Here is a 13,624-nt window from a genome sequence, read left to right as displayed (position 1 = left end):
TTAGTTACATTCCCCTCTTAGCCAGCCTACTGCCAGCGGCCAGCTCCCCCACTTCTGATTGGCTCCCACCCCGGTCCACCGCCCCACCCTGCGGCCTGGGCGCGATACACGGCCAGCGTGACTCATGTTGGCTCGCGGGCCATTTATTTGCATATTCTCCGAGTCCTGATTGGGCGCCCACTCGCGTCAGTCACCATCTCCTCCCAGTGAGGCTCCGCCCCACAGCGGCGCGGCACCGCCGGTTGCTGCGTCTGCGCAGTGCGTGCGAGGGCTGTGGGGGCGGAGGCAGCGGCGCTGCTGGGAGTTACCGCACACGGCGCTTTCCCGCACGCCACCGCGCACAGTGCCCGGCCTTTGAGGACGAAGATGCTGCGAGTCTGTCAGCGAGCGGGGGCCGCGGCAGCCGCCCAGGTGAGCGGGGAAGGGGGGCGCCAGCAGCTGGCAGGGAGGGCAGGAGCCATCGCTGCTCCTGTGCCGGTCGCGCGCTGCGCTCTCGTCGCGCTAATGGGGAGGGGGCTGTCTCGGTAAATCGCGATAACGCCGCTTTCCGGCGAGGAGAATGAATCGGGGTCACGAGCACGAGAGGAGACACGGGGAGAAGTCGTGTCCTCTAATCGCTGCTCAGCTCTCACCGAATGACGGGGCGCACGTAGACGCTGATTGGCTGCCCGTCTATTGAGTGACGGGTGAAGCGGCCAATAGAGTGGTGCAGTCGGTTCTCACGGTCCGGCTAGGGAGACTACGGGCCCCAGCATGCAAGGCGCAAGCTTTGTCTGTGACAAGGGGGCGTCCCCTTGCATGCTGGTCCTTGTAGTCTTCATGGGCCGGTGCTGCTCTCGCGCGCCGTAAGGTGGGACGTTTGTAGCCTGCTGACGTCTACTCCTTAGGAGAGGTCTACGGTCTTAAGGTGGAGCAGTGCATTGTGGGATTAATCGTCGACACGGACGACTAACTTCTTCGAGCCCGGAGGAGCCCAGTTCCACGCTGTATGCTGGGAGTTGTAGTCGCAGCTCCGCCCCCCTAAAAGGCTCTAGGCTTGGCCCGCAGCATGCTGGGGACTGTAGTCTCTTTGGGCATCACCTCTACCTTAGAGGCGTGCCTCTGCCAGCTGCACAGATTGTAGAAGTCCGTGAGCCTGGCCTTGGTTGTTCCCTGGCTGCTGTTGCAGTGTCTGGGAGCAGGAGGTGCAATAAACACTGAGAGGTGGTTGAAAAATTCTTACAGCTGTCTCTTGCTACAGGAACAAAATGGACATGTTGTGTCTAAAGCGCCCAGATGCCTGCATCAGTAGAGAAGGACATGACCTTGTTTTCCTCTAATTTCTCCTGATTACATGACTCACACCCTCTCTTGTTTCCTTCTAAATATTCTGTAATGACCACAACAAACAAACCAATATGCTAAAACTGCCCTAAGGCAATCCCTTGTTTTGGTTTCTGAGTGCACTCTAACATTTTTCTCCTATATTGAAAAGGAGGACTTGTGGCACCTTAGAGACTAACAAATTTATTTGAGCATAAGCTTTCGTGAGCTACAGCTCACTTCATCAGCATTGGCATGCATCTGATGAAGTGAGCTGTAGCTCACGAAAGCTTATGCTCAAATAAATTTGTTAGTCTCTAAGGTGCCACAAGTCCTCCTTTTCTTTTTGTGGATACAGACTGACATGGCTGCTACTCTGAAACCTGTCATTCTTCTATATTGTAACTTCTGCTGGACTGGGACTGTTTTTATGTTGTCCTGTACAGCCCAGAGCACATTGGTGTTTCATAAATAACAGGGAACATGATAATGGGAAGGAGTTGTTTTTGGTTGAGGCTGAGGGGATACTTCAGACTTTGAGTAAGTTTAAATGTTGCTGAAATCCACACAGCTAGCTTTATCATCTCTGTTTTTAAAAGCAGTTTTAAAGTCAATCCCCAAACGAGGGAGTCTGCCACCCCTCAGTGAGTGGGACTTGTCAATTTTGGTAGTTATGGAGAAAAAAGGAATAGGACAGAAGTGTATGGTGTCATTCCAAGAAGCAGCCAATTGAAGGGAAAAAAAAAAGCAGAACCTTAACTTTATATCATGTTTGGAGATTATGAGCTTGAAGTCTTTTTAAAGCAATTTTTCACATTTTCTTCTGAAGACCATAAGTATTTATAGATTGGACTGGTTTTCAAGTACCTTGTTGGAATATTGTGTTTTTCGTTACAGAAGCATATAAAACAACTGACTTAATAAATATATACTTTTAGGATTGTACTCTGTACGTCAGTGTACTTTAGGTTTTCCAACCACAGAGAGCGACAAAGAGCCAATATATAAAAGGCCTGATGGCTTTGTAGTTGGAGTGTAATCTCTTTAAAGCTAGCTAGCCAGCCCCACAACAGCAGGTGGCATTCTTGTTGCCCTGTAAGGTTGAAGAACTCAGTATGCCAAGTCATCTGACATCCTCTAAATCAAGGTTTGTGGAAGGTTTGAGCTGTGGGGTGGGATCCTAGAATGTAGACTTCCAGAAACTGTCAGCCATCTCTTGGGAGTTTTACATGTGTATCCTTCCCTGTTTTAAACATCTTTGGAGACTTTGGAAACATCCAAAGTTGGTAGAGAATCAGGGTTATAGTATAGTTCTAAAATGTGGCTATGATCTGAACAATTTTTATATAAAAACATCTGAGTTGTGTGTGGTGTATATCAGTGGCCTTTGAATCTCTTTTCTCAGTTTGTAAGTAAATATCTTTCTAATGAGATGACGTCAAGGAGGTGGAGAGAGAGAGGACTATCTCAGATGGCAGGAGCTAGATGTAGAATAAGGCAGCATACCAAGCTTTAAAATGTTCCATCTTTTACTGAGTCATTTATTTTTATTTCCCTATTTATGTTTCTGGGGCCTACGTTTCTGGAAGACGTGGGGCCTCAAAGGAGCTAGAAGCTGAAAATTAGAAATAAATGGTTTTAATTCTAGGGTCTATTTTGATAGCGTGGTTAGGGCACCCACCTGGAAGATGGGAGACCAACTGTTCAGTCCCCCTGCTTTAATCACTCTTTCATTATTTATCCACAGTGAAACAGCTTCAGTAGGAGAGATTGTTGGAGCCTCGCATCAGGATATCCAATAGCTTAGTGGTTAGAGCACTCTTGAGAGGTGGGAGACTCCTTTTTAAATCCTTTCTCTCCATCTGGCAGAGGACGGAATTGAGTTGGGTTCCTACATCGCAGGTGAGAACTCTAAGCACTGGGCCAAACATTATAAGCTGGGTTTCTGCTGCTGCCAGATTTTGAATAGGACCCAGTCCAGTAGGCAGCCTCTGAGCACACCTGCCAGATCAGGCAGTTCACACAACTTTAGGTGTTTGTCTGCCTATCTTCCCCCAGTTTGTGAATTGCTCTGGGGCTTAGGTGGGAGATAGGTGTCAGGACACCTGTGGCAGCAGTGTGCACTTAGAGGTAGGTAGACAGAGGTAGACACTTAGACACCAACAGAACTTAAACCATGAAAACTTAGAGAATAAGTGAGTTTAGGCACCTACAAGGTTCAGTCAGAGTTTTTGGATTGCAGTGGAGACTTGGGCACTGAAGTACCTTTGTGGATCTGGGCCAGCGTTTCTATGTAAATTAAACTTGTGTCTTTGAGAGGAGTATGGTGGTTAGTGTTGTCTATCACAGGGTGGGGAAATTTTTGTCCAGTTTGTCTGTCTGTCTTGTGTTCTTTTTAAAGACTTTTAAAACAAGACATGTTTATACGATGTATGGTCTTGATGGTGTAAAGTGATACACCTGTTTCCATTAATAATGGGAGGATGGATTTCAAACTTGTGGGCAGGTGTCCTTAGTACACACAACTCTACCATAAGGATTAAGTTCTGCCTTGTCTGATTTTTGTTCATTCCTATTTATTAAATGCATCTATTTTACTTTCTAGGAGCACATCCTTGTTTTATAGATGCACGTGCAAAAGGAATTAAAATGCAGTACTATGCTCGTGCAGACACTTCCTTATTGTTGGCAGTCTATTGAGACCTGAGCACTGTTGTTGCCTATAAAGCTGATTTTCTGGCACTTTTCTCAAGCTCAAAATTCACTCAGCTCCTCTTTATGAAATGTATGGCAAATAGTACTTCTATTGCAAAATGGCTCTTTTAGAAGGTGGAATGCCAAGATTAAAAAAACCAAGAAACGGGTAAGTGGAAATTAAAATGTCAGATGGAATAAGTAGCACACAGATGGCACTTCAGTAGGAGAAGGAAGTAGAATGCTTCTACAGTGTCCTTGCCACTAGGGATCTGTGCTGTCAGCTTGACTCTTCATCAAAAGGGATTTCTGCTACCTTGGCTTCTAAACTCAGAAATAATTGCTTGTTGTTCTTTATGCAGGACATAGCAACAAACATATGAAGTAATTAAATCCTCTGATACTTTCCACTATCAGTAGTTAGGTCCGTGTTCCTTGTAAGTAGTTATATTTCCAGTAATTACACAAAAAAGAAATATTGGGATGATGCATTAGCTAGTGATTTTATGAATTGCTAAACTAGGCTTGAAATAAATGTAGGTAAAATAATTGAAATGGACAAAAGAGTATTAACACCTCTGGGTAACTCCTACCGTTCTTATCTGTAGAAGAAAAAGTGGATAGGAAATGGAAAACGACACACAGGCCACCCTGTGCTTACAAAACTTCTTAAGGTCCGCAGATGTGCCAAACTGCTAGCAACCCTCTGTGCACTGCTGCATTTTAAAAGGATGGTTACAAAGGCCTTGTATTCCCTGAGATTTTATCAAATTCTCCCTCCATTTTGCTACTGTGGAAGTGGTAGCATACTGTGGCTGCCAGCATTTTTACCACTCTGTCACCTAGAACTGCTCTGAGCAGTGATGACTGGTCTAAGCTAGTGCTTCCATTGGTGCACAAAAAAGAGAAACAAGTCGTTCCCTCTCACACGATTCCTAAAATATTTCCTACGTAAATATAAGAACTGGGGTGGGTGTGTGTGTGTGTGTGTGTGTGTGTATGTATGTATATATATATATATATATATATATATATAATCAAATCTTGTCACTAGTGTCTGGCCTGTCTAGAGGACGGGGTATTTGATCCATATTGAAAGATGAAGTGGGAACAATGGTATCTGCAGTCATATCAGACAAGCACATTGTGAAAGTTGGAATCTTTGGCTCCGCTGTGCTGTACCAACTGTTCATACCTAACTGGTCCTTGTTTTCCTCCTTCCACTCTCTGCATTGTGCCTTTTTTCATTGTGCCCCCTACACCTGGCAAAAACTCCCTCTTAAGGTACCATCCTCAGTCTCCTTCTTCAAATCCTTTGTCATCCCACCTCTGTAGCCTGAGTGCCCACTGGTGACCTCCACTCCTGTGTTATTCCGTCCCTGTAGTGAGACTGGGGTAAGACTCCAAAAAGAGAACTTAACAGCTTCATTTGAAATGTAATACAGCTCACGTTCTCTTAATGTTTGTCCCTCCCTTTCTTTGTCATTTATCTTAATTTGGTGTGTTTGATTTAGGTTGTGAGCTCTTGAGGCCTGTATTGAATTTTTATTTCTGTAAAGTACCATGCAGACTTCTAGCATTATAAATATTATAAATCAAGCCACTGGTATTCGATAGGTGGATTGGAAGAATGTCAGGTTACTGGCCTGTGGTTGGGGAAGTTGCATGGGGGTTTCAGCTCACTTCAGAAAAAGAAAGCACAGAAAGTGATGGGATCTGTGGCTTGTAAGTCAGGTAGGTGAGAATGTGGGGACAAAACTAAAGTTGGTCTGGGAAATTAACTGTAAATATCTATTCTACAGATTTCTGTCTTTATTGTACTATCCTACTAATGTGAAAGGCAGTATATTCTTACTTTTAAAAAATCATTACCTTTCTTTCTTTTACTTTTTCAAGTAGCAGTGGTAAGAGAATTTTTTTCATGCTTGTACAACTCAAACATGTCTGCTGCTGTTCTCGTGTGACTTGCATTAAATCAGTTGTGCTAGACAGGAGAACAGAAGTTAAGATCCATAGACCACTGAGCCAGTAACTGCTCTGGGACCCATGTTTCTGCACTCTAGGGGTTTAAGGCTCCCCCAGCATAGCCAGTGGCACTCAAAGCAGTTAAACTCTGTCAGCATGGTGTTTAGAGGGGTAATAATTCCTGATGGGCATCTGATAGATTTTATAATCCCTGTTGGGTTATCTGACTGAGTTTCCAGCATTAAAGAATTTGACCGTTGATATATAAGATACCAGTGAGGCTTACTGCATAAAACTAGTATGAAATTTGTGCACTTGCCATGAAGTTATGAATGGACAAAAGAATCTGGAATTCTAGAAAGTTAATTTTCCAAAGTCCAGTAATTTAAGAATAGTATATCTCATTAACACCAATTTTGTTTTCAACAAATTCTGCTCTGATTTCAAATTAAGCATGAGAAACTTCAGGCTGAAAGAAGTTTGTGTTGGGAAACCTAGAAGAAGATCGGAAATAGGGTTTGAATGGAAACTGAATGGTAGATTCATAATAGCGACTCATAGTAGAAACAATTTTTTCAGAAGGAGTAAAAAGCAGTCCCAATTCTCTCTTGTAGTAGTGCTATGACAAGAACCATGTTCCTAAGATTAAGGAATGCAAATAGCAGAGTACAAATCTTATGTGAATAAACACATTTCTTCATACTTAGTAAAGGGTGTGGTAAAGAGCCGCTAACTTTGAGTCAGAAGCAATAAAAGTTATACTTTAAAAGATTTTAATTTAAAAGAAATAACAAATTTTAGTTTGCATTTTCAGGGATTGACTCTAATAGGTTTTATCTGATTTCTGTATTTGGCTTCCTCATTGCCCCATTGTGAACCAAAAAAAAACCTTACTGCTGCCCACAACTGGATAGTTTTGTAAACCAGCTTTGCAAGGGTAAGAAACACGCATTTCCTGTCACTGAGCACTCCTGTTTCTGTTGGCAGTTAAAAGTTTTTTGGCTACAGTTCTGGAAAGAATAAGAAATAAGAATTCAGTGTATTGTGTTACTGCTTTAATTCTGTATACTGTTTGAATAAATATGGAAACAGGGCTATAGGATCTGCTCTACCTTTTATTTATTTCAAAGCATAATGTCCAAAATAGCAATTTATCTTCCTTTGTCTTTTTAACCAGCTCCTTTCGATTACAAAATTTATCTGCCGCCTAAAATGCTTAACTGTGGGGAAAGTTCTCTTTGTGGTTTGTGTATTTGTTTCCCAGGAGTCCTGTACTATTCCATCAGAAATTCATACCCCTGTCTTTTGCTAGAATCATTAGTAGGGAGAGACTTCCCCTGCTACTGGATTGGAGTGGGTTAGCCAGTCTTTTCTGTCAATCTTAATATTCCACAGAAATGGAAGCTGGACATTTTAGCATAGCTAATTCATGATGTTCACAATAGTCTTTTTGAAATCTGAACCAAGTGTCTGTTAAGACAGGAAAAAGAAAACCGTTAAATATTCCGTCAGTATTTGTCTCTCAGTCACTGATGAATTACAGTGTATGAGCACCCCAAAGTGTAGTCCAGTTGCATGGTCTAAGCTGAATTAAGTGCAAAACCTAAACAGGCAGCGTAAATGGGAAAGTAAATTTAGATTTTTTTTGTTTTGTTGAAAATAGCTTTGGTTTTAATAATGTAAAATGATGTTAGTAATGCAGGGAAGATGCTTCGAAATGACTTTTTTGTTGTTGTTCTTTACCATTTCTGAGTGGAATCTATTGTTTGGGGAAACTGCCCAATAATTAATTATGGAGAAACAGAATCTAGTATCACTGTTTTGATATCAGCTGTTCCTCTTCTATCTATTTATCAGAATATATGTAAGAGGTAGTGATTGACTATTTTGTGGATAAATGGAATTAGTTGAAATGCAGAAAATTTAAAAAATGTTTTAAATTATATGCATCACTTTATTCTTGTGTTTTCTTCTTAGAACTGCCTATGTGGTAAATATTCACTCCGTCCATTACAACTGTGCCGCAGATATGCTACATCAGGACAGTCTGGGTATGTACTGAGTTTTGTAAGTGGTATTGGTACTTTAACCTATCTGATTCATCAAGAGTGAGTTTGGTTGTCATTTTCATTTACATGGGATTTGCAATTACACATTTGTTGCCAGTATATGTTTATGGTGTGCAGCAATGGTTTCTTGTGTGATTGCATCAGATTTCAAGCTGCCAAATGGTCATCACTTGGATGGGAAACCACCATAGAGAAAGTGGGTTTTTGCAGACAATGTTAGTTGGTGGCATTCTTGCTTCTGTGTTAGTCTGGAACCAATGCCCCAGTGTGGTACTGAGGGACTTGGTAGTGCTGAAGGAGGAGTCATGCAGATGCGATTGAAAACAGACTGAACTCTTCAGAAAATTGGCCCCATTTGCAGGTACAGAGGTTTCTTGAAAGGCTGGCCCTTAAAGTATATTCGCGGTCAGTGGAGTTAGACTCCATAGAAAGTTCCTGCCCCAAAGGTCTCTGGTTGCCCTATGGCATGTTAAACCAAATTAATTGGTTGTGCTGTTCTTCATTAGTTTCTCACAAACGCTTGTAACGCTTGTCCATCCCTTGTGCTTAATATCAATATATCAGGCTTTGTGTGGCTCAGAAAGTTGCAGTAACTAGAAAATTTTAAGTTGAAGTTATTCAGCTAGTTGATATGTGTATTTAGGTTTGCCTAGATATATTGGAATGGTTGTGATGAATAGTTGTGGGCCTTCATTTTAAAAAGGATGGCTTTCAGATCTATAACATCAATTTGGTGTTCCTCCCCGAGATTGTTAGTTTGCTATCCTACTGGTTTGACGTACATAAAAGCTTTCTCAGCCTTATTTCTTTTCTCTAGTGTTTCTGCAGGCAAAATTATTGGGGCAAGTGTCTTGTTTGTTGGCGGAGGAGTTGGTGGAACTGTTCTGTATGCTAATTATGATCCACGTTTCCGAGAGAACGTAGAGAAGACCCTCCCATACTCGGATAAACTCTTTGAAATGGCACTTGGTCCTGCCCCTTATAATGTGCCAACGCCAAAAAAACCGGTAAGTTTTCACGTAAATTTTTTTTATAAAGGAAACTTTTGCTCTGTTTCTCAAATTCTAAATACTTTTGATTCAATATACATGAGAGGCCAGAACTGTGAATTCAGCATGACTGTAATTAGAAAGTCAATGTGTATTTCTGCTTTTTTTAAAGAAAGAGAGAGATTTAATAGATACACGATAAAAATCCTTTCATATTTCAGACATTGTGTGATGCTGACTTACCAATTACCTTTTGACTGACTTCACCTGCTGTGTTCTGTTGTCCTTGTGCACTGCTTCCTATTGGTTTTAATATGGTTTCACAGTCTCAAATGGATTGTGATTCATGGATTGTAAAATCTTGCCATTTTTACTTATTTGAGTGGAGAGGTCTAAAATGGATAGGTATTATGTTTGGTCATTAATGACCTGGAAAAGGGGGAAACGGCACACTGATGAAATTTGCATCTCATATTATGTTGGAAGGAATAGTACTGTATAGGGATGTAGTGAGGTTAAGAAATATGAGCAGGAAATACATTTGTCCAGGCTGAATCACTTTAAGGTCATGCATCTTGGGGAACAGATAAACTTTGAAATCTTTAAAGTTAAGAGTGGTAGACAACACCATGTTGGTTGTTGTATTGCAATAAAGGTCATATTGGAAAAGGTCATTGGCATCATGTTGCAGACGGCAGGAGAGACCCTTTCTGCGATCCTGATCTGGGAAGGTGCTGAGTGCCCTTAGTTCCTATTGACTTTAAAGAATTTAACTTTAGAAATTTCACGTTTACTTTATCAGAAAGAAAAGGCCTCCTGGCCAGGCATAGATGATGAAAAGCGTTCCTGGCCACTGCTGCTATCTGAGCTTTCAGAAGCAGGTGAGGATCCAGAAAGACCCCAGGGTTGCAGACCTAAGTTGTGTGTGGGGGGTGTTAAACTAGCATATTCTCTGAATGGAACAGGACAATATAACTTACCCCAGTTGTTTTAGTTGGTTCCCCATCTTAGCTAATGTTGTTTCTTATCGGAGTTGAGTCTCAGCCGATTTGTCCTTATTCAAGCCCTCTATCCCAGCCAGACGCTAACTAAACCTATTAACTGCTTTGTGCACATTTGATGAAATGGAGACAACAAAGCTGGTGTCATCTGCCTAATAAAGGCATTGTAGCCTAAATTGCTTTATCTTCTCTAGTGATCTGTCTTACCCACTGGACAGGAGAGGATTGGGGGTGAAAGAATAGGCAGCCCGCTACCAGAGTGAACCTTTGGGCTACATGCAATATTAACTTCTGGGTCCTGTCAGAGAGAAATCAGTAGAATCATTCAAATTGGATTCATCTATTCCTGTCAGTCTGTAGCCATGTCAATTACATATTGTGGTCAATGGTATCAAAAGCATCTGATAGAATAATCATGACTGCTTGACTTTTACATCTGTTATCCATTGTCACAAGATCATCTACCAATGAACCAAGTGTTTTTTCCCCACTATATTCTGGTCTGAAAGTGGATTGCCTAGGATCTAGGAAATCTGAGACTCCAGGAGTTTCCATAGTTTTTTCACCATCACCACCACTTTTGTAGCCTATCCAGAAAAGGGACTGGGTGATGATTAGTGAGATCTTAATGTCAGATGATGGTTTCTTGAGCAAGCGTTTGATGTAAACTTTGTTGATGCCTGCCCTCACTAAGAGAGTGACAGTTTCTACCAGTACAGACCCAGTGTCTCCTTTCTAGATTTTTATTGTGCAACAAGGACAGGAGTCAAGTTTGGTAGTAATAGCCAAAAGTTCCCTAAATACATCCAGAACATCAATGAATGATGCTGACCAAAAATCAGAGAGCGTGTCCTGTTTCTCTGTCAGCCCTCTTCTGCCAGGAGATATGTTTCCCTGAAGATAGTTTGCTCTGAATCAGGGTGATAAAAGTAAATTGAAAATTCCTCCAAGCGAGGACCTTTGACTCTGTTTCCAAGTGGACATAGTCTGGATTAACCCGGAAGAAAAATGTAAAAGAACTCCCTATTTATAGCTTGGCAGAGTGACAGGTAAGGGAGGACACAGTCTACAAGCATATAAAGACTATAAGTGCCAATAAGGGAGAGGACTTGTTCAATATGGTATGAGGATGTGTTGGTAGTGGCTAATGAATATCAGAAAGAAACTTTGTCCGTGAGGTCTTATAGACTATGTAGTTGTCTCCGTTGGGAAGTAGTGGAAACCCAGTCTCCAAAGCTGCATGTGAGCCATTTGGTGAGTGTGTGAATAGTGTAGCTGGAGTCTGTACACAATCTGTATTAATACAGTTAATTGCTTTGTAGAGCTCTTTGGGGTACCTTGAATGTTATGGGTTGGTACTTGATAAAGGCAATCTGTTCAAATTCTTACATTTGTCAAACTTTGTTCATACTTAAATTACACAAATTAATGAATTCATTTTGAAAGAACTGAAAATTGTGAAGGCTGTTTTCAAATTAAAAATTGGGTGTGAAATTCTAAATTTACCATGGAAAATATGAAACTGATAGCAAAGGGTCTTGTATGGTCAAGTCTCTGATCTTGAAAATTGCTAATGGAAATGCCATTTTACATTCTAATAGCATTTTGGGGTTATTAAGGTAATCTGATCTGCTACTGCCTGGTGGGTGGAATTATTATTTTGAGGTGCTAGCAATGTGCATGGTGTTGTACAGTATATAAAAACAGAGGTCCTATGCTGAAATGTTTATAATCTAATAGAACTGTGACTCTTTGAATATTCGTTGTATGACTGAAAGTATGTGGTGATTTAAAAATATATATATGATTTTCAAGATACAACCTGGTCCACTAAAAATCTCCTCTGTAGAAGAGTTAATGAAAGACTCCAAACATCCCAGTACCAGACCGCAGAAGAGTAAGACAGAAGCTCCTTCAACGTTAGTGGAAGAAAAAGGAGGTAACTTTCCAGAATGGTGTAAAATTTAATGTGGGGAGAGGAACAAAAGGGTTATTTTTGGTACACTTTTCATTGTCTTATTACATTATAAAACTATTTGAAGACTGGTGTTATGTAATCATTGATAAGATATTTGCTCGAGGAGATAATGGTCTTTTCTATTTCAGTGGTGGGGTGCTTCCTGATTGCATTCTGATTACTTTTCAGCAGGCTAATGTAAACTGCAGTGACTAGATTTTTTTTTTTTTTAATGCAGCTGAAGACTTGAATTAACTGGACTGTGAGACTTGTACACAGGATTCAATAAGAATATCTTGGATACTTGTCTCGTAGGTCTTCTAAGTTTCTCGTAACTGCAAGGGGCTTAATGTGGGCAAACTGCCAATTCACAGTTTGTAAAAGTTGGGAGTGTCCTGTCCTTCAGCCCTACCTTCAGTTAAATTCTGGGTGGGAAGCAGTGTCTGGTTGTCGGCCACTTATGATCTTTGCCTTGTGGGAGAAGGTGGCTTATTCACACTCTATACGTGGCATGTTCTTTCTCGCCAACATAAACAACATTCAGGTGTCTATACTATGTTATACACAGAAATTATACAAATAGTACTGTATATGTTGTTGTTTTTTATTTGTTTACAGCAAGCTCAGAAGTAGCTCAAATAATTTCTGCAACAGGTGAAGCTTTGTCAATACCAGCTCCAGGCATGCAGGATGACAAAGGTGAGAAAGATCACGTACAAGGACACCATGAAGGGAAACACAAACCTGCTGTATCAGGTGCTTAAATGACTTATTAATCAGATCTAATGACTCAATCCTTTATGCCTTCTGGATGCAGATCTCTTACCAACTTGTGAATGTCCTGCATGCAAAGGGACTGCAGGATTGGGCCATATTAGACCCTAGATAATGTGAAAAGATTTCTGCTTGGTTAGTGCGGAAAATCGAAACTGTATACATCCCACTCAACCTCCGATCTGGTGATTTCTTGGCCAGAGTTCAGGAAAGCTATGTATCCAGGGCCTTAGCGAAGAAGCATCAATCACGAAACTTTAAAACACACTGTATCAAACCGATCAGAAGAACTATAGCTTCTTTGCAATAATAGCGTTTTTTTCTAAATAAGATTTTTATTGGTATTGTATTTAACAGGTCTCAGAGTCAATATGCCAACGGTAAACAAACACTTCAGAGTTAGCATGAGCATTAAGAGGCAACTTGGTCTTGTGGTTACAGCATAGGGCTGGGAGTCAGGAGATCTGAATTCTCATTTCCGCTCTTCCACAGACTTCCTGTACAAAAACCATTTAGGCCATAACTTTTCAATTGTCCATTTACTGTGTGTTTTAGGGACAGGGAAAAATAGTGCAGAGTGAACGGTCCTAAACAGTGGGAGAATTAAACTCTGCTGATTGAAATTATATCATCCCATCTTTCTATAGCCTCCCTCCTAACCTTTCACTGCTTTGGCCGAACTTCCCAACCATGTTAACAAAGCAATGGAAATGGAAAGCAATGGTTATTCACCATATGACAGTCTATGTTTAGTTTCCCAGCTGTGTTTTAGCATTGCTTTCCATCTCAATTTTTTGTTCAGTTTATCCTTTTCAACTGGCAGAAATGTAGGGATAAGTCTGAGTATGTGTGTCTGTGCAGTTATCTTTGACT

General features: G+C 41.1%; 1 protein-coding gene across 8 annotated transcripts in view; it reads left to right on the top strand.

Annotated features, from left to right (window-relative positions):
* Positions 1-271: 271 nt before the first annotated feature.
* Positions 272-13,624, top strand: part of IMMT (inner membrane mitochondrial protein) — a 38,103-nt gene continuing 24,750 nt past the window's right edge. For 5 of the 8 annotated variants that reach the window (XR_013346027.1, XR_013346025.1, XR_013346026.1 and 2 more), the window contains exons 1-5: positions 272-411; positions 7,939-8,012; positions 8,848-9,037; positions 11,836-11,959; positions 12,596-12,733. Coding sequence is in view for 4 of the 8 variants with exons in the window: in XM_077815979.1 (XP_077672105.1) it covers positions 367-411; positions 7,939-8,012; positions 8,848-9,037; positions 11,836-11,959; positions 12,596-12,733 (571 nt within the window). In the remaining 4 variants the exon portion in view is untranslated. Of the gene's footprint in view, positions 412-7,938; positions 8,013-8,847; positions 9,038-9,821; positions 9,901-11,835; positions 11,960-12,595; positions 12,734-13,624 lie in introns of those variants that run through there. The other 3 variants (XM_077815982.1, XM_077815980.1, XM_077815981.1) reach the window with 3 other exon arrangements.

Source organism: Eretmochelys imbricata, chromosome 4 (assembly GCF_965152235.1).
Source record: "Eretmochelys imbricata isolate rEreImb1 chromosome 4, rEreImb1.hap1, whole genome shotgun sequence".
In the NCBI taxonomy this organism is placed as follows: Eukaryota; Metazoa; Chordata; order Testudines; family Cheloniidae; genus Eretmochelys; species Eretmochelys imbricata.
This window is presented reverse-complemented; position numbering and strand designations above follow the sequence as displayed.